This window comes from Dermochelys coriacea, chromosome 9 (genome assembly GCF_009764565.3).
Source record: "Dermochelys coriacea isolate rDerCor1 chromosome 9, rDerCor1.pri.v4, whole genome shotgun sequence".
NCBI lineage: Eukaryota > Metazoa > Chordata > Testudines > Dermochelyidae > Dermochelys > Dermochelys coriacea.
Window position 1 is genome coordinate 81,949,713 of NC_050076.1, and position 27,280 is coordinate 81,976,992.

At 41.4% G+C, this 27,280-nt stretch overlaps 2 protein-coding genes across 5 annotated transcripts in view; one reads left to right on the forward strand and one right to left on the reverse strand.

Annotated features, from left to right (window-relative positions):
- MTMR8 (myotubularin related protein 8) overlaps window positions 1–27,280 on the forward strand; it is a 179,801-nt gene that overhangs the window by 23,114 nt on the left and 129,407 nt on the right. The window lies entirely within an intron of this gene.
- C9H8orf48 (chromosome 9 C8orf48 homolog) overlaps window positions 1–27,280 on the reverse strand; it is a 37,943-nt gene that overhangs the window by 2,188 nt on the left and 8,475 nt on the right. For 3 of the 4 annotated variants that reach the window (XM_043493107.1, XM_043493108.1, XM_038415422.2), the window contains 4 exons: window positions 22,997–23,256; window positions 19,875–20,000; window positions 4,595–4,827; window positions 1,025–1,177 (listed from right to left, as the gene is read on the reverse strand). In XM_043493107.1, coding sequence (XP_043349042.1) covers window positions 1,025–1,177; window positions 4,595–4,827; window positions 19,875–20,000; window positions 22,997–23,201 — 717 coding nt within the window. In that variant the 5' untranslated portion in view covers window positions 23,202–23,256. Of the gene's footprint in view, window positions 1–75; window positions 438–1,024; window positions 1,178–4,594; window positions 4,828–19,874; window positions 20,001–22,996; window positions 23,257–27,280 lie in introns of those variants that run through there. The other variant, XM_043493109.1, reaches the window with a different exon arrangement.

The window sequence follows — 27,280 nt, forward strand, 5'->3', positions numbered from 1 at the left end:
CCCCAGGGAGGCTACAGTCAGGGGCAACAGCAGGGGAGGAGGCGCACGCAGCAGGTGGGGCTGGGGGGGACACCCAGCCCCAAATATTGGTGGAGCTGGGCCCCTGGGCTCTGAATATTGCTGATGCCAAGGCACCACTGTGGAGATATAACTTGCCGCCTATGGTCCAGAAAGCTTTCCTAGCATGAAAGTAGGAATCCATGGGACAGAATGCCAATCACGTCAACATTATCTTATTACTTAGATAGTTTAGAATTAAGAGTAGTGGGAAAACTAGCAACTACAAAACTGGCTTCAGGTACAAGACAGGGTGATTTGAGAATCCATAAGATAAGGGATGAAGTGTGCATGCCAAGCAGGAGAATATTGTAAATGAAAAACCTCTGCATTCTAAATCTACAATCCATAAGGTGGCTGTCATCTTGAGCTCATTGAAGCTGTAAGGAAAAATAGACAAGGTTTCTATCTGAAACGCCATGAGAAAACTTTTTATTTTGATGAAATTCAAATGGCAGCACCATAATATAGTAATGGTTAAGAAAGAGCAGAAGGAACAGCCTCCTGACAGTAAGACTGCCTCTGCATCCATGCAATGCGGCAGTCACCTTGCACCCCATTCCTTGAAAAGCGCAAAATTGGGATGAAAGCCTGTGTTGATGTAATCAGCAAGCATCCTAGAACAATGATATAATTTACTACTTTGTTCCTGGCTAGCCAATCAGAAAACAGATCATGGGAAATCAATCCAGACATGCTCAAAATAAAAAACCTCTGGAAAATGGTGAGTCAGATTATCAGCTGATGTAAATCAGAGTAGCTCCATAGACATGATCAGCACAAGGTGAGGATCTAGCCCCATGCAGGTTAGTAACGACATGGGGCCAGATTCCACCCTGACTCACATTGCATGCAGGTCTGTGCGACTGCATGGTCATAAATCAGGATGCAATTTGGCTCATAGATTCCTCAACAGCAAGTGTGTACAAAATGCACTGGAGAATTTATTTTAATAACATTTGCTTACTTTGACATAAATCTGTTCTTCTAATTTATCTTGGAGTAAAGCTTTCTCCACTAAAGTCTTCTTTTGTCTGAGAAAGGTATTCTTGGCCAGTTGTGTCCATTTTTTCTTACAAACATGGCATTGTGAAGGCTGGTGTAGTTTAGTTTCTGTCAGCTGTAAGATGAGAAGTTGAAAAAATGAACGAGTAAGATGATCGCTTCTATTAAAAAATAATAAATAAAAAATATAGATACTTTGAAGAGAAAGATTTGCTCTTCTAGGGAGCCATAAATTACTTCATAATCTTTTTCACAATATCATCTTGATGAGCCGGTCTGAATGACTTTTACACTAAACTACATTTGCTTTCCCCCAAGTGCTACGCTTTCTAGCAGCAGTAACTTTGTTTCATTTAAGGTTAATCTGATTTTTTTCAGACATCATATCACCGACTGGTAATACACCAGATTTTTCTTGTAGTAGGCTAACTGAAACCTACATGCCATCTTTTAAAGGATAATAAATATCTCCACAACTTTTAAGAAGAAAAAGAAATCTAAAGCGATATTGGTTCAAATATGTATATACAGTTCTGAATTAAAACCAAAGTAAAATTGTACAAGCAGTTTCCTTCAAGTGTTGAATAACAATATCTATTGAAGTCTGTGTTAGTTTATTTAGCACAAAATCTTGAGTGTACTTAAAGGCTTTATACAAATCTAGGATATATATCTATATAGGATTTGAGTCTGATCTCATTTACACAGATGTAAATCAGGACTAACTCCATGGAATCACACCAGAGTAAAACCAATGTAAGCAAAAGAAGAGTCAGGCTCAGAGACTAACAAATGTATTAGTAGCTGTTTTTATTACATTTTAGTGTAGTGAAAGGAGGCAAGTAGCTGTAATTTCAAAACAGTTAAAAAAAATGAAGCTCTCGATATCCCGGAACTGACTTTCAAAAACACCAAAAAGAAAGAAACAAATAAAAAAAACCCAGTATTCTCTGCTCACTTGGCACAGGGTTAGCCAATGAATGGTTTCACAGTTACTTTTACATGCTGTACGGCAATAAATTAAAGCAAATGTATGTGATAGTAACTGAAGCAAAATACATGACTGCAATTATTATTCACCACTCATTTTTTTGGTTCTATCAAAATTATTCTCCGATGCAGACATGCTGTACCCATTTCAAATGAGGCACAGATATTTTCCAACACCAAGATTTATGGGTAAAGGCATCTGTAGGTGATCACTGTCACAGTAACATATTCAAACCCCCCTACAAATACGAATTTAGAATTCAAGAATCATTGGAGAATAAACAACAGTTTTGTGATTCCTGACACACACAGAGTGGAAAGAGGCATTGTTTGTCTCAGTGTGCTTGTCCTATGGGAAAGGAGCACAGGGCTAGCAGAAAAGAAAAGCCCTTCAAACTGTTAAAATGACACATGCACATCTTACCAAACTCACTGATGCAACCCAGATTCTATCAGGCACATTTCATTCTTTAGGCAAGAGTTAAATATTAAAGGTTGCCAAAAAAAAAAAAGATCAGGCATTTAGGAATGTTTCTATTAAAATATGTCTAAACACTTCTTGTTTTTCATGCAAAAGAGTGACAAATAAAAGCCAACTATTTGCCATGTAATCTTAGCTTAAAAGGTATTTTGCTAACGTGTCATTCACATTGACAGGGGCTAAAGTCATATCTATGTGCTAAAATATTTTACCTCTGTCTCCATGGATATTGACAGGTTTCAGAGTAGCAGACGTGTTAGTCTGTATTCGCAAAAAGAAAAGGAGTACTTGTGGCACCTTAGAGACTAACAAATTTATTAGAGCATAAGCTTTCATGAGCAGCCGATGAAGTGAGCTGTAGCTCACGAAAGCTTATGCTCTAATAAATTTGTTAGTCTCTAAGGTGCCACAAGTACTCCTTTTCTCTTTCCATGGATATTATCTTGGAACACTGATATCAGTTTTCCAATCAAAAGCTAAACCATGCCACAGGCCAGATACATCCATAGCCAAGTGACCAAAAGGTGAAGATCTATGCAGCAATATTTACTCTTCTGAAAAAACACTCCCCTATTGCCCACATTCATAGATTCATAGATACTAAGGTCAGAAGGGACCATTCTGATCATCTAGTCCAACCTCCTGCACAGCGCAGGCCACAGAATGTCACCCACCCACTCCTATGAAAAACCTCACCCATGTCTGAGCTATTGAAGTCCTTAGATCATGGTTCAAAACTTCAAGGAGCAGAGAAGCCTCCCTCCAGTCAACCATGCCCCATGCTACAGAGGAAGGCAAAAAAAACCTCCAGGGCCTCTCCAATCTGCCCTGGAGAAAAATTCCTTCCCGACCCCAAATATGGCAATCAGCTAAACCTTGAGCACATGGGCAAGATTCACCAGCCAGATACCCAGGAAAGAATTTTCTATAGTAAATCAGATCCCATCCATCTAATATCCCATCTCAGGGGATTTGGCCTATTTACCCTGAATATTTAAAGATCAATTACTTACCAAAATCCCATTATCCCATCATACCATCTCCTCCATAAACTTATCGAGTAGAATCTTAAAACCAGATAGATCTTTTGCCCCCACTGCTTCCCTTGGAAGGTTATTCCAAAACTTCACTCCTCTGATGGTTAAAAACCTTCGTCTGATTTCAATATATTCCCTAGAGAAGCATGACCTCAGGAAAGACCAGGGACTGCAACTGTGGCCAGCCCTTGTACCCTGGGCAGAGAAGAGGCATAAGGGGTGAGCTTTTTTTACTCTCCCTTCTTGCACCCAGGCAAAATCTGGCTCAGAATGTATTATATATGTACACATATTTCTGTTTTTGTGCAGGTGTCCTGATAGCCAGTCCTAATTCCGGACTACAATAAAGAGTTTATACAAAAGGGGAGAGGCAGGGCTCTCATATTTTACTCTCCTAGGCTGCCCGGGAGGTTTCAGTCATCCACCACTTCTTTTGACTGAAATCCTATCAACTCTCTGTGGCTGAAGTAGCAGGACAGCTTCTGACCTCTTTTGAGCAGAGCCAATGCCACTTTGTACATTAACCAACTGTTATAGTGGGGATGCCAAACCTTCTCCTGGACAGTGAGCACGTTTCTCTGATGCTGCCCCCAGACTCCACAAGTCACTTCCAGAACAGTTCTGTACACAATGGGCAAGGGCAGCCTGACAAGCATCACTTACAACTCTATTCCCCAGTTAACCTAATGGTCATAGAGGTTGACAATAACTATCCACCCTTGCCTCTGTGAATTACTCATATCATATGAAATGTTTCAATGAAAAATCAGCATTTTGTCAGTAGGCAACATTTTATATCATTTTATTATTTATGAAAAGCATTTCTGCAGTGTGGTCTTAATGAGAAAATCAGAAACACGAATCCTGCAGTCCTCACTAAGGCAAAACTCACAATGAAGTCAATGGGAGTTTTGCATGAGTAAGGACAGCAGGATTTGGCCCGTCTAGTTTCAATTTTTCTTTAGCAGTCTTCCAAAACCAACCAACCAACAAACTGGCATGATTTATGTTTTGGTTACAGTACCTGTTTCATTGTCTCACTGATATTTTTCAGATGGATTCTGTTCACTAGCTGATCAGGAATAGTACAGTTCAAGTCACCTGTCACTGGCTTCTCTGAAGTGAATCCATGCTGCAGATCTTTATGTTTCCTGCTGTTTGATTGCTTAGAGTTCAACTGATGATGGATCTGGCTTATTTTAATGGTGCAAAAAGACTGCAGAGCATCCAATTCTTCATCTGATACTTCAGTAATTTCTGTCAACAGTGCATCATCAAAACAAAAATCGCAATTACTATATCAGAGAAGAGAAGAATCCCAAGTCTTCTAACTATTGTGACCTCTTATCATGTAGTTAAAAAAACCCCCTACAACATCAGGTATGAAGGTATTTGCATTCATAATCGCAATGCAATGTTTACATGTAAATCTGGTATTATCCATTTAGAAAAATGAAAAGTATAAACACCTCTATGATGCACCAAAAAGGAAACAGTCCAAAAGGAAGGGGAGAAGACAAAGACCACATGCAAAGAAAGTACTTCATGTAGAGCACACAAGACCAATGCAGATTTACTGAAGAGAAAAAGTAAATGTGGTAAATAAAACAAAACAGAAGTTACCCTTAGTTTAGACACTAAAACATTAATGGAGACCATATGATTGCTTAATTTGAATCTAACTCTTTTTTAGCAGGAACTGCAATCTGCTAGTGCAAAATGCATTAACATTTGAAGTAAGAACTCCAGATCTGATAGCAAACCACACACACATTTATTAGTTACAGTTCTATTAAAAGCAACTGCTGGAAAACACTTAAAATATATTCTATATTCTACAGTTCACCTTCACACATTTTTTTAAGGAAAATGTTATTTCATTAGCAAACACCTTCCTCCCAAGTTTCAATGCTCATTTAATAAATTCTTTATTTGGTTCTGTTTAAACATCATCTTTCACTCTCTCATTTCCTTCTTCCTTTCAGGGGGAATTTAATAATAAATAAAAAAGTGAGAAATTACAATTAAGATAGAAGCATAATAATGAATTTAAGGCCAGACCCAACATCCACTGACTTCATTCCATTGACTTCAATGTGCACTGGATCCAGCCCATAAAGAACAGATAAAATGAGTAACAAATTTCTTGTTGTTACTATTTGCATATTTCATTAGCAGCGTTGCTTTGTTGAGTGATGGCTCCATGCAGCTTTCATCTGTTGCACTGTTTTTGAGTGTTTTATGGAGGATAAAGAGTATTTCTCTATATCCACATTCCACTTGCTTTTCCATGATTGCCAAAACCCAACTGCCTGGGCTTAAATTCATATTATTCAGAAACGTCAAGCTGTGCCCTGCCAAGTCTATCTGACAATGTAATTGTACTACTGTAACAATTCCCTCCTGTAGGCTGTTCCACGCCTTTGTAGTATCTTGTCTAAAATTTGATTGTAAACTCTTCAGGGCAGACACCAGGTCTTCTTCAGTGACAAACACCAAGATTGCAGAGCTACATCCTAGCACCGAGTACAGTAGTGCTCCAATTCTGTCTGGTGCCTTAGGGCATCCCCACAAGACAAATATTAAAAAATAATAAGCTATTGTACAAAATTCCTCTTAAATATGTTGTGATGAATTTAATGTGAAGTCTATAAAATGTAGCTCTGGAATCATGGAAGGCAACAGAACATCCTTTCAGAAATTCAGCCTATCTTTATAAAGAACAAGCGATCTATATTTAAGATTAAGTGAAGTTGAAATCAGTAAGCCCTGCTTTATGGATGACAAGGAAAGTGAGTGAACTGTAACAGCCACAGTTCAGAATCAATTACAGCAAGGTAATTTATTCCTCCTTATGACTCAGTGTATCAATTCCACTAACAACAAAGCAAGACATGGTATTACCTCGTATCCCACTTACATGAATAAGAATGATCCTCACTTTAAAAGCAATACAACAAAATTGCCTTTTTCTTAGGTAAGATCATAGAAGTTTGACTGGAAAAGATAATTGCAGCCATCAAGTCCTTTCCCCTACAAGTGCAGCACATAGACCATGCTACAAAGTTGGATGGATACACTGGAGAGGCATCGAGTTTTAATTACACTAATCAACTGTGCACATGTTCACATGTGCTGCACTCAGAATGGATAAAGCAGAAAAAAAAACAAAAACCTACCAGTGCAAAAATTCAGTAATTGAGTGTATTTATTTCGCAGAGATACATATCTACAACATACCGTGAGGGATCACAGCCCTCAAACCCGAGCCCACAAGCAGCCCTCAGGCCACGACGGCCACCCAGCAGCTCACCTGAGTAATTAGGGAAGGGTCCAGGGAAGAACTAGCTCACAGAGGGCCCTGTCTCCAAATCTCCCGCTTGGGGGAAACATCCAGCCCCCCGACTGGCTAAAGAGTACTATATAAACCGGGAAGTAACAACAGGAAATTGTCTGCACAAAAGGAATCTTTGGCTGGCTGCGTTGTTGGACACTTCCTGCTTACCTGTCTCCTGAGCCCTCCATTCCTATCTGCTCCTGTTTCCGCTTCCCTGCATGCTCCTGGTTCCTGTCCTCCCATTCCAGACCCCCATCTACTCCCAGTTCCTGCTGTCCTGTACTACTCCAGGCCGGGGCCGGATTAACTTTTTGTGGGCCCAGCACCAAACATATCTGTGGGCCCCCATTGGGGAAATACGGCATGTGATGGGGGGCAGACTGCAGAGTGAGGGGCCGGTTGGGGGCAATGAAGCGCAGCGCAGCGGAAGTGGCCCCACTCCACTCTGCTCCTCTGGCTCCCAGCCTTGGGACTAGGGGGTAAGGGGGAACTGCCCCACAGCACTCACTGGTGGCGTGGCTGGGAGCCAGTGGAGCAGAGCGGGCTGGGGCTGGGTCACTCCACTTCCCGTTGCCCAGTGAGTGCAGGGTGCCCCTTGACCCCGCTGCAGTCCCCCGGGCCGTTGCTCAGGGAAGAGGTGGGGCAGTGACGGAGCAGGGGCGGGGGCAGCTTTCCTGGTCGGCTCAGCAGGCCGGGGATCGGACTGGCCAGGGCCCCTTCTGTTCCCTTCTGACTCTGGGCCCGGTGCCATGGTAAACCCGGTACTGCTCCAGGCCCCTGCTCCTCTGCCTTATCCCGACGCTGTCTCTGGCTCTGACCCCTGGCTTGGCACCTGACTCTGACTCTGACCTTTGGCTTGGTACCTGACTCTGTCTTTGGTTTTGACCCTCTGCTCTGACCATTAGGCCTGACCCACACATGCCCCAGTCATTGCACATACTTTCTTTAACGCATGTTAGTAAGGAACTGAAATTTTTTTACAGAATCCCAAATCAATAACAGATAGTATGTTCAGACTTAAAAATTACAAATTAACATAGCCGAAAGCAAAACAGTTGAAAAGTCAGCTCTTCCTTTGATTATCTGCCAAAACTCTGACAGCATCATAAGCACCAAAAACAGCATAAGGAATTACAGCTCTTTCAGCCACTTTTGGAATTAATTCTACCATCACCTGATGGCAGGAGAAACACAGAATCTTGAATGAAGTTTCTGAAAAGTAAAAAGTTCTTCAGGTCACTTTTAAGCAACTTCTCCGGAAGTCTATGTATATAGTCTTTAATTCTTAGTCAAACACAGAAATTATAGGAAGATAGGAAATACCATGCCCGATCAGGACCCCTAATCTGATGTTCTGTCTGCCAATATCAAATGATTAACAGGAAGCTGCAAGTTTAAGGTTGATTTTGAGCCCTCATGCTTATGGTTTAAGTCACTAGACCAAATTCTGGTCATGATCCTCAGAATTGCTGTAGGTGATTAGCACCTCTCAGGCTCAAGCTCGCTAGAAGGGTTTTCTGTTCCAAACCTAGTTTTAAAATCAAGTGAGAGGTAACTTCACAGAACCTCTGAGGATCGGAGCAATAGAGGACTCTCTCAGGCTGGGCTTAAATAATTCTCAGGCAGGGCTTAGGGACAGAAACACAGCCTATACACTTTTGAACATTTATTCCCTGTCCTAGTAATAGCTGCTACATCTTCTTTGCCAATATCTATTTACCTACTAATCTGCATGGGTAAGTGGGAGTCTTCTTTTTTCTTTGTCTTTTTTATGGGCATGTAAAATATATATTTTCATTATCATGTTAAGGCTGGGCAAAAAGATTCTGTGCATAGGCTGATAAATATGCACCACTTTTCAAGGCTGCCCTAAAAACTGTCACATTCCTCTTAGAAGGAATATTCTAGGGGAGAGGTGGTGCATAGAATCATTGTTAAGCAATGACTAAAATCATGGCCTGCATGAATGTATATGGCTCATTTGAGTTAAAATGGAATTAAATGTATTCTTTTTTTCAATTAAATGACCTTCCATATGAAAGCTCTGCTGTAGCACTTTACCAGGTTATATATTAAATTTTAATAAAGTTAAATATAGGTGTTCAATCCACATCTCATCCCATTTTAAAACCAGCCTAACTTCATTAACTTAAATGGCATTACATCTGATTTGCATCAGCACATGTTAGTTCAGACTATGCAAACACATCAGCCACCATGAACCCAGCAAAAGCTCATGCTCACCTGTGGATTTTTAGAACCCTGTAGCAGCAAGATCCAATGGTTGGAAGTTGAAGCTAGACAAATATGTATGGAAATAAGGCACAATTTTTTAACAGTCAGGGTAATTAACCACTGGAATATTTACCAAGGATTGTGGTGTATTCTCTATCACTGGGTATTTTTAAATCAAGACAATGTTTTTCTAGATGACAGGATCTAAGTTCAAAAAGGAATTATTTTGAGGATATTCTATGGCCTGCGCCATGCAGGAGGTCAGGCTAGAGATGATCACAATGGTCCCTTCTGGCTGTGGAAACTATGAATCTAGAAATAAGAATCGAATGTATTGTGAGAAAGAAGGTTGGCAAGGGCAGTGAGCCTGTCCCTGATTCCTTTAAATAAGCAATGGGATCTTTGACTCTTAGATACACAACGTATCGTAAGTCACTGATTTAATGTCTCAGCAGACACAATCAATGTCAGACTATTTTTTAAAAATTAACAGTTGGAGAACTTTGGACTCAAATTTTATTGAAACAAGAGGCAGCTAATAAAAAGGAATGTGTGAAGTTATACACACTGTAAATTTGTAAAAACTGGTCTTCCATACAATTGTAAATTGTTATTAATCTCTAATCCTTTTAGACTCCTACATATATGTACAGTATTTGGCTGTCTTTCACATGCTAAGAAAGGGCATACTCAGAGTGTTTGGTTTTAATACAGTTTTTTTCTCTGTCTTTTCTCTCTTCTTTCCATCTTTGGGCTAGACATGCTTGAATGCTCACTCTCCATTTGTGGTGGCAGACGTAAATGTCACTGTGTATCTCTCTACAGACAATCCCTGACAGTGCTGATTACTGTTCCAGAAACATGCTTCACTGATGCTTGGTTTCCCAGGACCCTGCATGTTGGGTCATCCCCAAGTCCTTATTTTCAGGGGCTCAGAGAAGGGCATCAAAATAGAACTGTATTTTACATACTTCATAAGATCATAAAACATTGAACATTAGGGAATTCAAGCCTAACAAACTGAATTACCCAGCCGCTCTCATTATAATGGCATTGAACACACACCATGTAGATAAGCAAGTTGCTGTGTTTACATTTTAAACTCCGCTTTGTGGTTTATAACTCACTGACCTACATGGTTTTTGCTTTCCACATGGAAGTGCACTTAGAAAAAACAGTTTGAATGTTATACAAGTGAAAATAAAATAAAAGGAAATGTATAGTTTTCCAGTGTTTGATTTATTTTGCACTTTTTATCATTCAAATCAGACTTTGATTTAATACTAGAAACCTGTCAAGCATTTTGTTGTTATTTTGTTCTACCAATTTCTGGTATTTTAAAAAGAGAAATTGTAAAATGGGTAAAGGAAAATTAATTGTGAAAAGCAGCACCCATGGTTGAATGATAAGTGCTGTTCAGAAGGATTTTAATTCTGCATAGCAAGATAGATTTTCAAAATTTTCTAAATATGTAGATGGTTCAGATATGGATTAACAGGCTGCATGCCTAATAGGCAAAAAAGGAGTTCACAATATTTGTATATAGTGTATAATACAAAGCAGCTACAGCCTAGCTGGTAAATCAGGTTACTATTATTAAATATAGGTATTTGATCATTTGGAGCCACATCTGGTAAGGAGTGAATGCCTCCTGCCTGATTAAGTTAAGGCTGATGTCCGCAGGAATTGAGGGCACTCAGCACCTTGCAGGATCAAGGTCTTCCAGATGAGACATTACAAAGGTATTTGTCTTTGCTTTATTGGCTCTCTGTGGACATTAAAGCTTTAGTAGCACTTTTCTTAAGGGTGAGGGTTTATAGAGTCATAGATTCCAAGACCAAAAGGGACAACTGTGATCATCTAGTCTGACCTCCATTATAGCAAAGGCCATAGAACTTCCTCATTTTCCTTTACAGCCCATGGTTGGGCACTAGAAGTTTACCTCAGAGGCGGACAGATTTCAGTGGCATTGTACATATTTGTGAAGTGCCTTGGGATCTGTTTGGAGGAAAGATGGAGAAGGGAGAATTATTATTATTTTACCTGACAACAGTAAAATTGTTGAGCAAACTAATAAGAGGCAGATTAAAAGAGAAGACTGTCTCTGTGTTCTTAACTAGGTCAATTGTGTGCAGTTATTGCAGGGAACTCAAATGTATATATCCCTCGTGTTTCAGGGAACAAACTGGTCATGTTGGAAGGGGTAGGGTGAGTCTGGTCAAGAAGCAGATCCTTGAAATCATATTGCACAATCAAGAACATTATGAGAGGGATGCCTCTCCCTTCCTCTGAGTGTCAACTATAAGCCAATGCCGTACAAAAATCTTGCAATTCAAACAGGAATAGACAGAATTCTTGTCCTGATCTTTCCAACACAGGGGAGCAGGTTGCTGGGGGCTCATGCAGGAATTACACACACACACACACCCTGCATGTTGCAGAACTGTAATCCATGGTGCTGGAGGTTTCGGAGAGGACAGTCGATCCAGATATACAGCCACTGGATTTTGCCTATGTGTGATCTACTCTGTCCAAACTCTCCCTTCTCCAGTGCAGTCTGCTGCCATGCCACAGCTTCTGCGGGGGGAGGGTTCCATCACCAAAACCTGCCTCTTGAATCCCCTCCTACGACAAGCCTGTTTACTTAGGCTTGGCATCAGAACCAGAATATCAGCCAGAGGCAATGTACCTGACTAGTTCACTCTGGTGTGACACTTCATATGTTTCTATGTATTCCATAACCCTTCATATATTTGTCAGATCTAAGTACAACAGAATGGGTCAGCCTTAACTATTCTGCATTGTCTTGCTTTTCTTGAGAGCACAGAGAGGACAGGAAGCAGGGATGAGTTGTTAGAGCAAAGGCAAAGTCCAAAGGTCTGGGATCTCTTTCTGGTACTACTTTAGGTTTGTTCTGTGACCTTGGAAAGTCATTCAGTCTCTTTGTGCCTTAGTTCCTCTCTCTGTAGAATGGGAGCTAATACCCACCCACCAATCAGGGATGCTGTGATGTTTAATTCATTAATGCATGTTACATGCTGAGTGGTCCTCAGATGAAAGAGGCTATCGACCAGCACAAGATGATTACTGTTTGCCTCTCAACCTTACAACTTGTTAAAGCCTCGTTGGGTAGTGTGTTAAATATGTCAATAGTTACTGTCTTTGGGCATGTGGAAATCTGTGCACACAAAAATGAAAAACTAGATCTACTCAGCAGACAGGAATATATGAGGCCAGGTTAAAAAAAAAATCCTCAGATGCACAGAAATAGGTCTCTCTGTTCCCCTTTATGCACATACAAAAACACATATACCTCACTGACAACAGAAGTTTACATGTACTCACTGCTTGTATCTATACTAGTCTTTTTTACTCTAAAATTTCTCTGTGTTGCTACCACTGGTGCAGCTCCATCCACACCAGTGATGGTGGAAGTGCTAGTGTTGACGTGTATTTTAACCACCATGTCATCAGACTCTGTTCAGAACAGTTCTAGACAACCCAGTGGCTCAAATGGATATATTAGACCTCTCGCTGTTACTTCAACTGATGCAGTGGTACCATATGGGAGAAATTTTAAGAGAAAAAGCTTAGCGTAGACGAGCCCACAGAGGTGACATTAGACTTCTAAATTAAGCACTTGTCTAAACCTTTTTATTAAATTCTCCCAGTTGAAGTTTCATAAATACAGACATCTGCAATTTAGGAATTGTTGCTTTTCGTGGTAAATTTTATAGTTAACGTTAGTCATTTTTTGTCTATGACATCTTTTTATGTATAATTAGCATACAGTCACTTCTGAAGTGCATCTACTCAATAAAACAGGCTAAGGAGGTAGGAAGGAAAGAATAATAAAGAGAGAAGCTTTCTTGTTTTCTTAAAGCAAATATCCCGGTTTTATCTGGAACCTGAAAGAAGGAAAACTACAATTTACAACATAAAAGATTCTTCCAGGGTATTCCCATAGGCAGGCATGTGATTTATTCATAATTAACAATGTCTCTGGTAAGATTTGGAAAATTTTTGCTGCATTACCAGAAGAGTAGTATTTCAATGTGTATACTGAGAGAATTGCACTAAGTTTACTGATGGGACATTAATTATACAGCAGTGTAGTACCAGATGAGCTCATCTTCAATTATGTATAAAAACAATTAAGAAGTAATCAAGATAGTCTCCAAGTAGATAAAACAACAAAAAGCTCTCACGGCTACAGACTATAGCATTTATTAACGCCAAGAGGAACAGACATTTTTAGACCACAGCATATGAAACTCTTTCTCCCCCCTCGCCCCCGCCTCCTTTCATTTTTTCCCTTCACTGCACTGGTAATAATATAATTATGGATGCAAAGGATTAAACCCTGAGGGGAAAAAAATCAAAGGTGAAAGATTTCCTTAATGCTATATCATTGTTTATCACTCCTTAAAGGAGTGCAAATTAGTGGGCTCAGCAGTATAAAGATCTTTCTAAATGAGAAAAGTATATGATTCTGACGTATTTTAAAAACAGTGGTCTTAGAGGGATTCCCCAGATAAATCCTCAGTGCCTCTCCCCTACTGACGATATATGATCCACAAACCTATGTCTGTATTTGTGAGTGTCTTTCGCAGGGTAGATACATCACGTCACACACCCTTTCCCTCAGGATAGGACCCGGTGAGGGCCTTCCCTCTTCATCCTCTCCTCCCACCTGGGAGAAAAAGTGTTCATTAGCATGGGCCCTGCCTGGATGATTTAGTATACTGAACTCTTGGGTTGGAGGGAGAGGTACCATCACATAAACTGGGCATTTGTGTCCTATATGGGTTGATCCACCGGAGGGGTGCATGGTCCGTAACGAGGCGAAAGGGGCTCCCTATCAGATAATACCTCAGGGACTTGAATGCCCACTTCACTGCCCAGGCCTTGCTCTCGATTATTGAATATTTAGTCTCCCAAGGGAACAGTCTCTGGCTTAGGCAGAGCATGGGATGTTCTTTCCCATCCAGCTCTTGTGACTATACGGCCCCAACTCTGACTTCTGAGGTGTCCGTCTGGAGGATGAAGAGTTTGAAAAGTCCAGATGAAATAGGAATGGTTCCCGCATACCAGTTGTGGGGCTGCAGCAGTCAATCCATCAGTCATTTGAATGTGGCTGCGGCCCCGTGCAGTCCGAACAGCATGGCAACGAATTGGTATAAGCTGAACGATGTAGGGAAGGCCATCTTCTTTCAGGATGTTGGGGTCAGAGGGCGAAAATCCCTTGGCATCAGGTAGACATTGAAACATGAAATGGCATTGACTCTTCTGAAGTCTATGCAGAACCTCACTGTCCCGCAGGGCTTTCACTCTGGGACTCTTCCATGACTCCCAGGACAAGCATTACCTCAAGCTCCTTCAAGAGCACTTCCCACATCTTTTGGGAAGCGGATGGTAGTGGTCTCAGACCTTCTGTCCTGTGCTGGTGGCTATATGATGGCTGGTTACATCCATCTGCCTGGGGGAGATGACAACATGGTGGCAAAGGCATGGGCCAGCTGTTGTAATTGTAGCTGTTGCTCCGGTCAAGGTCTTTCCCAACAAAGCGGCCCCAGCTTGGGTTTGGGAGGGTAAGGGGTGATCAGCAGTCCTTCTCACACTTTCAGGAGCTTAACATGATATATCCAGAGATCCCTCCGTCATCTCGGTAGCCGGATCTCTGAATCCACCGGTCCCACCCTCTGAACTACTTCAAACAATCTCTGCTACTTGGCAAGTAACTTGGACACTGACAATGGCAATAAGAGTAGGATCCTGTTCCTGGACTCAAAGGTTCACAGCTTGGTCCCCCGATTGTACTTGACTTCTTGGGTTCATTGTGCCTGAAGTAAATTCTCCTGTGCGAACCCTTGAGCCTCTGGAGGCATTCCTAAACTTATAAGATATAGGAGATCGACCCCATGACCCTGGACTTCTCCCAGGCTCTCAGAGCAGGTCCAGGATTCCCCTGGGCTGTCCCCCGTAAAGGAGAACAAACGAGGAGAATCCCGTAGAAGCTTGGAGGACCTCAAGCACTGCAAATAACAGCACGGGCAGCAGCTTGTCCCATTTCCCGAAGGTCGTCGTCCACAAACTTCTTGAGCATAACCTTCACGGTTCCGTTGAACCTCTCTACCAGGCCATTGGTTTGTGGGTGGTACACCATTTTGAGGGCTCAGATGTTTGATAGGTGGCACAATTCTGCTATCATTTTAGACAACATATTTGTTTCCCGGTCTGTTAGTATCTCCCAGGGCATCCAAACCCTGGCAAAGATCTTGAGGACCTCAGCAGCTATGGTGGGGGCTGTGGTCCCATATAGTGGGACAGCCTTGGGTACCAGGTCGCATAATCCACAACTACAAGTATGTAACAGAACTCTGACCTACTCTTCTCCAAGGATCCCACCAAGTCCAGGCCGATTCTCTCAAAGGCATTGCGACCACTGGTAGTGGGATCAGGGGTGCCCTCAGTATTCCCCTCAGGCCAGCTTGCTGACACTATGGGCATGAGGCACAAAAGTCTTGCACCTCCATGTGCATACCAGGCCAGAATCGAAGTGCCATTTTGACAGGGGGCCAGAAAGGGTTAAGCAACTTGCACGCTAATTGACCCAGATTCAACCTTTAGAGACATATTGACAGATGTTTGTGGTTTTGTGTGTTTACATATATATTGTTAGAATGTAATCAAATAGTTCCCGTCTATCGCTGTATTCTCTTAATTCAGAGATAAAAAGAAGATATTAACATTTAAATGAACTGTAAATATAGTGATATCACTGTCTCGATTTCTCTTTAAAATATATAGCAAACCACCTGCAAATGGCAGAGATAGGCAATTGCCTTATGTTAATCCATGTAGCTAATTACTAGTGATGCTTAGGAAATAGAAGGTTACTTCAAAAGCCTATTGTTCACCCAAGCACTGCATGGGTCAAGAGGATGCCCAGAAAATGTATAAAGGGCTCTGGGGACCTGATCCTTTCATCTCATATCTGCTAAGCTTCATTAACGGGAAGTTTGAGTCGTAAGACTGAGGTCTCCAGTCCCATCTGGACAACCCTGATATTGAATATTTTGACATTGAACTATAACCTGATGAACTAATTCTAAAAAGGACTCTTAGCCATTCTAAAGCTCACCATATCTGCTCAGAAACTAACCTAAGGATTGTATTAATGTCTGCATGTATAACGATCTTTTAACCAATACACTCTCTCTCTCCTTTTTTTAATAAATTTTAGTTTAGTTAATAAGAATTGGCTGTAAGCGTGTATTTTGGTAAGATCTGAAATATTCATTAACCTTGAAGGTAATATGTCCGATCCTTTGGGATTGGCAGAACTTTTTATATGATGAACAAGATTTTCAATAATCCTCATCATATTAGACTTGGCTATCTGGATAGAAGCCCAAGGCTGGGTTGCTTTAAGGGAACTGTGTTTTGGCTTCTGTGCAACCAGTAAGGTACTGTAAAAGCTGTTTTGTTGCTGGCTTGGTAAATCCAAGTATTAGAATAACCACCAGTTTTGGGGATTGTCTGTCCCATTCTTTACAGTTTGCCCTAATTGAGCAATCTCAGTGTGGCTTCCCTGGAACCCTAGTCACAGCCACCCATTGCACGGTCTTTTCTCACCCCACGTGCCCAGCACAGGGCACCGAATGAGCCAGCCGTCACAGAACTTGTTGGAATCTCCAGAGGACCAGCAATTATCAGAGGTCCTCTTGTGTTTGAGGGTCCTTGGTCAGCCAGTAAAGGTGGTCGTTATGGACTTCAAAATGTGTCCCATGGGGTAGCCTTTGGTGTATGCCCCCCTCCTCTTCGGGGTCTGTGACTTGTTTCAAGGCCTGACTTAGGGTTAGGTCTTCCCTCTTCTCCCTTAGGAAGTCCCTATCAAATGCCAGCCATTCCTGTCCAGCTTCATCCGATGTCTTGGTTTTGGTGGGGCATCATACAGTGTTTCTGGCCAGTTCAGGGAACCTTCATTCAGGACCCTCAGGGCCCAGAAGTCCCCTCTTTGCTGGCCTAGGGCTCCCTTCCCCTAGATTTGGTTTTCCCCACTCACGCAGGACTTCTCTGAACCACGCCAGTCATGTCCCAGGATCACTGGGTACACCAGTGCTGGAGCTAAGCCAACCCAGCATACTTCACCGTGGCACCCTGCCTCAAGGCACACCCTGGCGGTCGGGCATGATGGTACATCCCCATGGATGCACTGGAGGTGGACAGGAGCCCTCAGCAGGTCCAGAGACTTCACCAGGTTAGTCCAGACCAGTATCTGACTGCACCCTGAATCGATGAGGGCCGTCACCAGGGTGCTGTTCACCCATACGGGGACCAGGAGTTTGGGTGAGCCCCTTTTCTGGGCCTGGTGGCCTGCCACCCACACCTGGCCATGGTTGCAATCCATAAAACAGCAATCACACCGGAAGTGCCCCTCTTGACCACACTTATAGCATCGGCTTTTGGGTATTCCCATGCCCGGGTCGGGTCTCAGTACCCCAAGTCCACCTGATGGGACTCTTTCTTAAAGAAGGGTGGATGTAAGGGTGGATCTGCAGCCCAGATTGTTCTGGGGCCTCTCCATTTTGGGCCTATGCTTCCCTCTCTTGGTGGTCCAGCCCCTGCCCCTCCGAGTTCCCTGGTTTAGGGTTCTGCTGTTTGCCTTCAGTAGTCAGATAGTCCTCCATCAAGGATACCACCTCTGCAAGGTTTGCCAGGTGGTGACATTGCATCCACTCTTTTCCCCCGGTGGGGAGGATCTGGGTGAATTGTTCCCAAGGCTACCGCCTCCGCCACTTGGACCCTAGTCAACTTCCCTGGGTTTAGCCATCTCCAGCAATAGTCCCGAAGGCACTGAGCCACCGCCTGAGGTCAGGCTCCAAGGGGAGGGGAGGGGTAGCATTCCTGGCAGAAGAGCTGTCGTTAGGTGTTGTGGCTAAAGGTGGTATGGCCCAGATGATTGCCTTCACCTTGGGGTTATCCAGTGCCTCATGAGAATCCAAGTTACAGTGGGCAGACTGCGCTAGGCTGGTCAAATATGGAGCCACCAGGGCTTCCCAGTGCTCCACAGCCATCGGGTGGCAGTGCTAACCTGCTCAAAAGCAAGGAGGAATGCCTCTGAATCATCGCTGGGCCCATTTGGCCGAGTTGCACCGGTAACCTGCCAAGAAGTCCCCTGCTTCTGGTCCCGCCAGAGCAAGTCTAGGCAGCCTGGTCAGTTGCAACAGTGTCACCATCTGTTGAACCAGGCGCTCCTTCCGCGCCTGGTGTTGGGCAGCCAGCTCCCAGACCAGCTGCTGTTGCTGCTTCTGATGCTGGGCCCTCTGGAACTGTTGCTGGGTGGCTATCTGCTGGGCCTGCTGCTGTTGTTCTTTGGCCACTTGCTGCTGCTGCTGGCTCTCCAGCATCCACTTCAGGAGCTTCTCTGTCTCCATATCAGCCAGGAGGGTTTTGTCATCTGTTCCTCCTTATCTGAACCTTTTAGCAGGTCCCTATCGTTGCCTGCATTCTACACCAAGTGTCGTAGGGTAGATACACCCCATCACACTGTCATATATGGCATTTCTGAGCTTTGTACTAGAACAGTCAGAGCTGCAGACTGGGAGTCAGGAATTCACAACTCTGTGGCTACTGGCCATATGCTTAAGTGTGATTTTAAAAGGATTTTGGGCTTGTGGCCCCTTCATGCCTGCCCCCTCCTCCCATTTTTGTAGTTTTGTTTTGTTTTGGGGTGGTTTTTTTGGTTCTTTATGGTAAATAAAGAGAGTTTAAAAAGGGTTGGGGACCCAGATACCATAGGACTTCACTTGGCAGAGATCTGATTGCTGGATCAGGGACTTAGGGATGACCCACAAAACTTTTGAGTTTGTTCACTCAAGAAAATCCATTTTTACTTCAGTTGTTGTTGGCAAATTCCTTGTTTCATCATTTTTTTTTAAATTCAGAAACAGTGGCTCTGACCAGTATTCCCTCTAATTTTTCCCACCCATGTGTGGAATGAATTCTGTTATGTACAGCAATACGGAGGTGATGTGTGACATATCACCTTCATATCAGTGCACATAACAAAATTCATGTGGTGGGGGTGGAGCCCAGGGGTTTGGAGTGTGGGAGGGGGCTCAGGGCTGGGGCAGAGGTTTGGGGTGCAGGGGTGTGAGGGCTCTGGCTGGGGCTGCAGGCTCTGGGGAAGGGTTGGGATGAGAGGCTTGGGGTGCAGGAGGGTGCTCTGGGTCTATGGCGGGGTGAGACCACTCCTCCCAACCCTTTCTCCCAGCAGCAGCACCTGGTCTGGAGAGGAGAGGCGCCTCTCCCCAGCGCGGCAGCTCCAGGTCTGGGGCTGCAGGATAGGTGCCCCTCCCCCAGGCTGCGGCATAGTTGGAGCCGGGGGGCCGCTCTGGCTGTGGCAGGTTGGGGGCTGGTTAAAAAAATGCATCAGAATTTTGAAGTTTTTTTTTTTTAATTAAAATTGAAATTTTGTCAAATCTAAATTTAAAAAAGTCATGCAGCTCTAGTGACTAATCTGGTGTCTCTGATATCACTATTTCACAGATAAATTTATACAAGATGCAGAAGGCAAAGAGGTGTCTCTAAAACATAAACTTACAGGAGAAATGAAAGAAAAAATGTGGTTTTTTTCATTTATTGGACAGACTTGAAAATATACATGCTAAAATATTAAAAATTCAGGTTTAAAAAGCAATGATTTTAATACAGATTTTGAATTCACCTGTATGTGTTTTGATGATAGATTTGCCTTGCTTAGTGTTATCTTCTTTATTTTTGAGATGGCTGATCCATTTTCCAGTCAACTCTTTTTCTATAGTTGCAGAGTCTGACAACTGAGACTGATCACCTATAAAAATAAGTTAGCTTAGAAAATGCATTGCTGAAAGAACAGAAGTGAGACAAAGTAAAACCAAATGGAGAAGTCAAAGAATTCTCTGCCTGGATGTTACTGAATTTCACTCTGTGAAAAGGAACACTACCTAAATGTAAGAAAAGAAACTCAGAGGCCACAGGAACAAATGAAGGAAATCTGTGGATTTTCACCTTCAAAAATTACCTAATTTCTATTACAGACTATTAAGAACATCTTAAATTTTTCTTCTCTAAATACATCAGAAAAATCTGGCATAGGATACACAAAGAGAAACTTTCAGAGACTGAAACTTAGGGCCAAATCTGCAGAATGCGGAGCAGCTTCTGCAACGTACTGAGTCCCCTTAAATATTACTGTTTTCAATGGGACTTGATGGTGACTTCAATGGAGTTACACCACTTGAGAATCTGACTCAGCAGGCCCTCCCTCCGCTACATGGAAAACACTGCAAACTAACCCTGCTTTAAAGTCTTGTCTACACTACAGACTTACACTGGAAAATCCAGACCCTTACGCAACACAGTTATACCGACCTAATCCCTGGTGTAGACAGTCCTATGTCAGAGGGAGAGCTTCTCCCATCAACACAGCTATCAGCTCTTGGGGAGGTGGATTAACTGTGTCAATGGGAGAGCTCTCTCTCGTCAGTACAGAGTGTCTTCATTAAAGCGCTACAATGGCGCAGCTGTGCCAATGCAGCATTTTAAGCATAGACCTGCCCTAAAACATGTATACAGCACAGCTGAAAACTGTCAAATCTTGTATATTTTCCCCCCTCTTTAACAAGTATTCTTTTCAAGAAAAGGCTGTCTCACTTTTTATATGTATTCCTTTAACCAGTCAATTTTTTCCATATTTTACTTTTGTGTGCTGGATGATGATTCCTCTAGATATGCTGTTCTGGCTGTATAAAGAGTACTTTAAAAAAAACCTTCTGCAGAAAAAGGAATAGCTTATTAAAATGTATGCACTATGAAAGCAGAGATCCAGAACCAAGTCACTAAATTTAACATAATCAGACAATTCACTTAAATTCCATTGTATCTGGTCCCAAGGCTGGTTGAAAAAGGAAGAGAAATGGTGTCAGGCTGACAGCTGGCTGTAAAACTGCCAAAGAAATCAATTAAATGAGTCCTTAATATGCTCCATATGAACTAGGGAGTTTCCCAGATGGAAGGACTAAAAGAGCTGACCCTGAACAGATGGAACTAAGGCTAGAAGAAGACGACACTTATATAATGTGGCATAAACAAGTCACCAAAGCAAACATTATCTCATTACGCAGATCTTTGACACTTTGATCTATAAGGCTAAATTCTGCCCTTGAGTGCACATGCTATCCATTTAAGAGATGTGAATCCAAGGGCAGAAATTGGCCTATAGTAAGGAACTTTCATGCCTAAATAATTTTTATGCTGGATCCTTAACTGTAGCAGTGCAAGTTACTTTTGTAGAGAGAGAGAGGTCAAATGTATTGTTGGGTCAGGGAGGGAAGGAAAGACACTAAGGGTACGTCTATACTACAATAACAAACCCATAGTAAAAAAAAACCCCAAGTCTCGGAGCCCGGATCAACTGACTCAAGTTTACGGGGCTAAAAATTGCAGTGTAGATGGTCGGGCTTGGGTTGGAGCCTGGGCTCTGAGACTCACCCTCTCTAGGGGTTTCAAAGCCCAGGCTCTAACCTCAGCCCCAGCTTGAACATCTACACTGCAATTTTTAACCTTGTAGCCTGAGTCCCCCAAGCCCAAGCCAGCCGACCCAAGCCAGCCATGGCTGTGCCCTGGGTCTTTTATTGCAGTGTAGACGTACCTTAAGGAGCACTAGGATAAAAGGCATATGTTAGCTAATGTTTTAAACTAACACATTTTAAAATTCTAGTTCAGACAGGGTTAACTGTATTTTAACATTTGTTAGCCGGTCAAGGTGAACCCAAAGTGGGAGGCTGGGTTACGACATAAATAACTACAAGTTAAAAAGCAACTTACTCTGTCTATATTAGTTTTTAAAACATGTTTAAAACCACTTTAGCTAACACATTTTAAAAAAAAAATTATTTATCTTAGAGTGGACAAGCTCTTACTCCAAGAGAATGTGACACGTTTAAAAATAGCAGCTGATCAATGGCTTGAGGTCACCATTGTATCTCCAAGACTAAACAAAAGGGCAGAAAAGGAGACTGCAGGAGGATGGGGAACACTACCAAAATGTCAAAGAAGGAAGACACCTATTAGGTCAGTTGTTTTATCCCCCTCTCTCTGCTTCTTTTACCCTTACCTTCTGTAGGTTTGTTAATGTTATGTATAGTTTTAGAGTGACAAAGTGGATGAGGTAATATATTTTATTGGACTAACTTCTCATGGTGGAAGAGAGAAGCTTTCGAGCTACACAGAGCTCTTCTCCAGATCAGACCTGAAGAAGAGTTCTGTAAAGCTCGAAAGCTTCTCTCTTCCACCACCAGAAATTGGTCCAATAAAATATATTATCTCAACCACCCTGTCTCTCTCATATCCTATGACCAACATGGTTACAACAACAATATGATTTTCAGGTCTTTCTCCAGTCTACTTTTAAGTGTTCCTAGTGATGGAGCTTCCATAATTCCCTTGGGAAACTATTTTACAGTCTAGCTATTTTTCTGATACGGAAATTCAGTCAAGGTATCTTTAAGACTGATTTATCCTACCAATAAAACTCCAGCACACAGGAAGATTGAATAAGGGCTTCCATACCTAAACAACCAATTTGGTACATTATACCTCCTCCTATACACCTCCATTAAGTCTTGTTTCAGCAAAATTACAGATCTGGCTGAGGAAGCCAATGTTTTGAGGCTTCTGTTGCTGTGCACAGCAAGAAAATTGGATGTAATTTTAATTTTTTAATTTTATTTTTCCTGATCCGAGCCCTTCTGTGTAATTTTAAAATTGGATGGAGGACTGACTCAAATGCACAGAAACCTTGCGTACCTTCATCATCCTGGCTTGCTGACTGCCATACGCTTTCAGATATATCTGACACAGCAACAGGCCACTCCGACTCCTCTGGGGAATAATAAGATTCAAACGGTTCACTCTCATATTGCCTGCAGGCTTCCTCCTCCTCACTGAAGGATTCAAATGTATCCTCAGAATAATCTGAAAGAGTAGTGCTGCAACTCTGGCCTGAGTCCATCTACTCCTCTTCAAAGCACTGAGTATTCAATCCAGCTGGTCATCAAAGTGGAATACTAAAAATAATAATACTAATAATAAGAAAAACCCATAATAGATTTGGTAACACATGGCTCTCAGAAAGATTCATCTGGACTACTGGTCTGTAAATCATCAGTGCAATTTACTCAGTCAAGTTACAAATAGTTGTTACAGCCTTCTGTGTGTGTGTGTGTGTGTGCGCGCGCGCACGCACAAGGTATAGTTCAGTCTCAAAATATGAGTCTGAAATAGTTATTTCATGAATTTGCAATATATCAAAATTTAAATGATTTTATTTTAACATCATTGCAGATGTACATTACCCTTTAACCTAGTACTGCAGATACGTACAGCTCATTACTTCAGCCATAACTATACTAAATGTGGCTTATCACTGTAGTTGCTCACAAAAGATTAAACTATATACTTGAAGTCTATTGGTATCAAAACTACAATAAGACAATGTCATTTAATTTCTAAAAATGTGCAGAACCAGACAATTAGCTAGATTTCTATTTTTAATACTTTTCACAGACGTATGAATAGACTTAGGCCAAGTTATGAATTCCTTACTTAGGCAAAATTCCCACTGAAGTCAATGGACATTTTGCCTGAATAAAAACAGACAACCACATTTTATCAACCTTACTCATAGGAGAGCTATTCCTGGAGTAATGTATTACTCAATGTAAACAACGTTGTAGCCCAAAGTAAGGAATTCAGGCTATCACCCTTTATGATGACTGCATTCTGTAGCATAATTTTTGATAGCTTAGCTTTCATAACAGGATTTTAAAAAGAAACCATGCAACCGTGGTGTTAAGAATTAATGTTAAGAATTTACACTAAATTGTGGGTATTATATTTTCATATGAATATGAAAAAGTGACCAAGAAATTGAAATTATGTTGCTGTGTGGATTTTTCTCCCTCTCATTGGCCACTCAGAAGTACAAAGCGTCCTTGGACTACTCAGCTTTATGTTTTAAAAATTAGAAAGAAAACATTAAAGACATCAGCTGCTTGATACACTCAAATTAACACTTGATACACTCAAATTAATGGGGATTTATTCCAGATCTGAAAAAAGAAAATGAACAAACAGAAAAACCAACCCAAAAACCCAAACTGCGGGAAAAAAACAATACTCACATACATAATTGGTCACTGATACATTTTAAAGTATCAAATGTGCTTACTTTATCCTCTTTCATTAGGATTATGTCTTTACCACCATTTCCTCAATTCTAATCATGGAAACACTCTGCTCAATTTAGGTACTGTTATAGCACAGCAAACAGGGAATTAGAAGCTGCCTGATCAGAGTATTTTTTATGCCTACAAATGTCTCCACATGATAAAGTACTTACAGGTACTCTTCCTTCCCTAGTCTTTAATTTAGGTTGTTTAATAAAATATTAATCCCACATTTCTTGAGCAATAAAAATTGCCATCCATTCTCGATCCAATTTACATTTCTTGTTCATTCATGTAAAACAGATCAGTTCCAAACTTCAAATGCCCAAGTCAAATAAAAAAAAAAAAGGCAAATCTCTATTTAAATACAGCTCAAACTCTTATTGAAAAAAAATTATAATTTAACAAAACAATTGTTCCTTGGAGAGAAAGTCATTATTTTTCTTTAGCTGAGGCTAAAGATTCTGAGGACAGGTACTCCCATGTTAAAAATTATTTATTCTGTGAACAAAGTCTTTATAATGATGGCAATATTTGAAAACAGATTCACAAAAAATAACTCCTGTAAAGGAAGAATGCTGGAATGAATGACTAAGGCCCTAATCCTGCAAATTTGCAGGTGCTTAAATGTTAAACATGAGTAGTCTCACTGAGTACCCAAAATATATACTGGAGCAAAGATTTTCATGAATAATGAAATAGTGGGTAGGTCACTGTCCTAGTGGAAGAGGATAAAATAAGCAAGATAAAGTTTTTAAAATATATCCATGACCAATTATGTATATAAGTGCTGTTTTCTTCTGACACTTGTTTTTTTTTAAGTCACCAGGACTATTCAGGTGCTTAAATTTATGCACTAGCATTGGTATTTACAGGGTCAGGGCCTACACTTAAACTCTAAAAAGAAAAGGAGTACTTGTGGCACCTTAGAGACTAACAAATTTATTTGAGCATTTCTTGTGCTTTTTCAGGGAGTTTCTTGAGCAAATGCTGTAGTTTCTTTTGGTAACTCTCAGTGGGATCAGAGGGTAATGGCTTGTAGAAAGTGGTGTTGGAGAGCTGCCTAGTAGCCGCTTGTTCATACTCCGACCTATTCATGATGACCTATTCAGGACCTGAAGGTCGAAACAGCAGACTGGACTTCTACATAGAGTGCTTCCGCCGACGTGCACGAGCTGAAATTGTGGAAAAGCAACATCACTTGCCCCATAACCTCAGCCATGCAGAACACAATGCCATCCACAGCCTCAGAAACAACTCTGACATCATAATCAAAAAGGCTGACAAAGGAGGTGCTCAGAGTAGCAGCCGTGTTAGTCTGTATTCGCAAAAAGAAAAGGAGTACTTGTGGCACCTTAGAGACTAACAAATTTATTAGAGCATAAGCTTTCGTGAGCTACAGCTCACTTCATCCGATGCATCCGATGCATCCGATGAAGTGAGCTGTAGCTCACGAAAGCTTATGCTCTAATAAATTTGTTAGTCTCTAAGGTGCCACAAGTACTCCTTTTCTTAAAGGAGGTGCTGTCGTCATCATGAATAGGTCGGAGTATGAACAAGAGGCTACTAGGCAGCTCTCCAACACCACTTTCTACAAGCCATTACCCTCTGATCCCACTGAGAGTTACCAAAAGAAACTACAGCATTTGCTCAAGAAACTCCCTGAAAAAGCACAAGAAATGCTCAAATAAATGTTAGTCTCTAAGGTGCCACAAGTACTCCTTTTCTTTTTGCAAATACAGACTAACACGGCTGCTACTCTGAAACTTAAACTCTACACTGCATACAAACATTATGTTGGTACAATAAGAGAGCAAAACACGGATACACAACTAACACAGTGATACATAGCTAATTAAAATGCTTCAGTTTGCAGTACGAACATAAGGTGAAATCCTGGATCCATTAAAGCCAATAGGAGTTTTGCCACTGACTTCAGCTGAGACAGGATTTCACCCATATTATTTAACTTTGCATTCAGACACATATGTAACTGCCACCTTTGACCTCAATGGAAAATTTTCCCTGCATAAGGAAGGCAGGATCAGACCCCACATAATCAATAGCTTACTCTTTTTCCCATTGACAATTATAAAACTAAAGTGATCTTAGTAAACCTTGATGAATACACACCCTCCCAATGCCATAAAGCAAAAGTTTGCAACATAGAGATTTAATTTCCAAATTATGTGTTGCATTCAATATTCTAAGTATACTCCTAAATTTCCGCTAACATTGAACAGAAGACCAGAACACAAAGGGCTTGATCTTGTTCTCACTGAAGCTAATGGCAAAACTCCCATTGAGTTCCATAGCGGAGGATCAGGGCAAAAAAAAAAAAAAAAAGGATATATTATAGTTGGCTGAATGGTGTGACAAATTAATCTGAACCTCGTCCATATACAGGCATTTGTAATTTCTAAACAGAAATATATTTGTAAATCCATCTTATATGGGCCATGTTGCAAGCCTATGGGTACAAGATCAGAGACTTAATATCTCTCTAAAAGTGTTACTTTCTCAATGTTATCATGTATCTTGAACAGTTTATGTAAAAAAAAAAGTTATGGGAACTGTGTATTGATAACATCATCTATGGTATTTTGTTTGAGACAAGCTGGATAATAATCTTTGTGATGAAAATCCTCTGGGATTCTTTCATCTGTCCTCAATCTTAAGTATACAGTTATAACGTACATAAGAAAGTATCTGACCTGACACCAAGTCACATCCATGTATTAGCTAATATCATCAGCTTGCCAAAGTAAACATATACGAGTCTACCTAGACTCACAGACTTTAAGGTCAGAAGGGACCATTATGATCATCTAGTCTGACCTCCTGCACAAAGCAGGCCACAGAA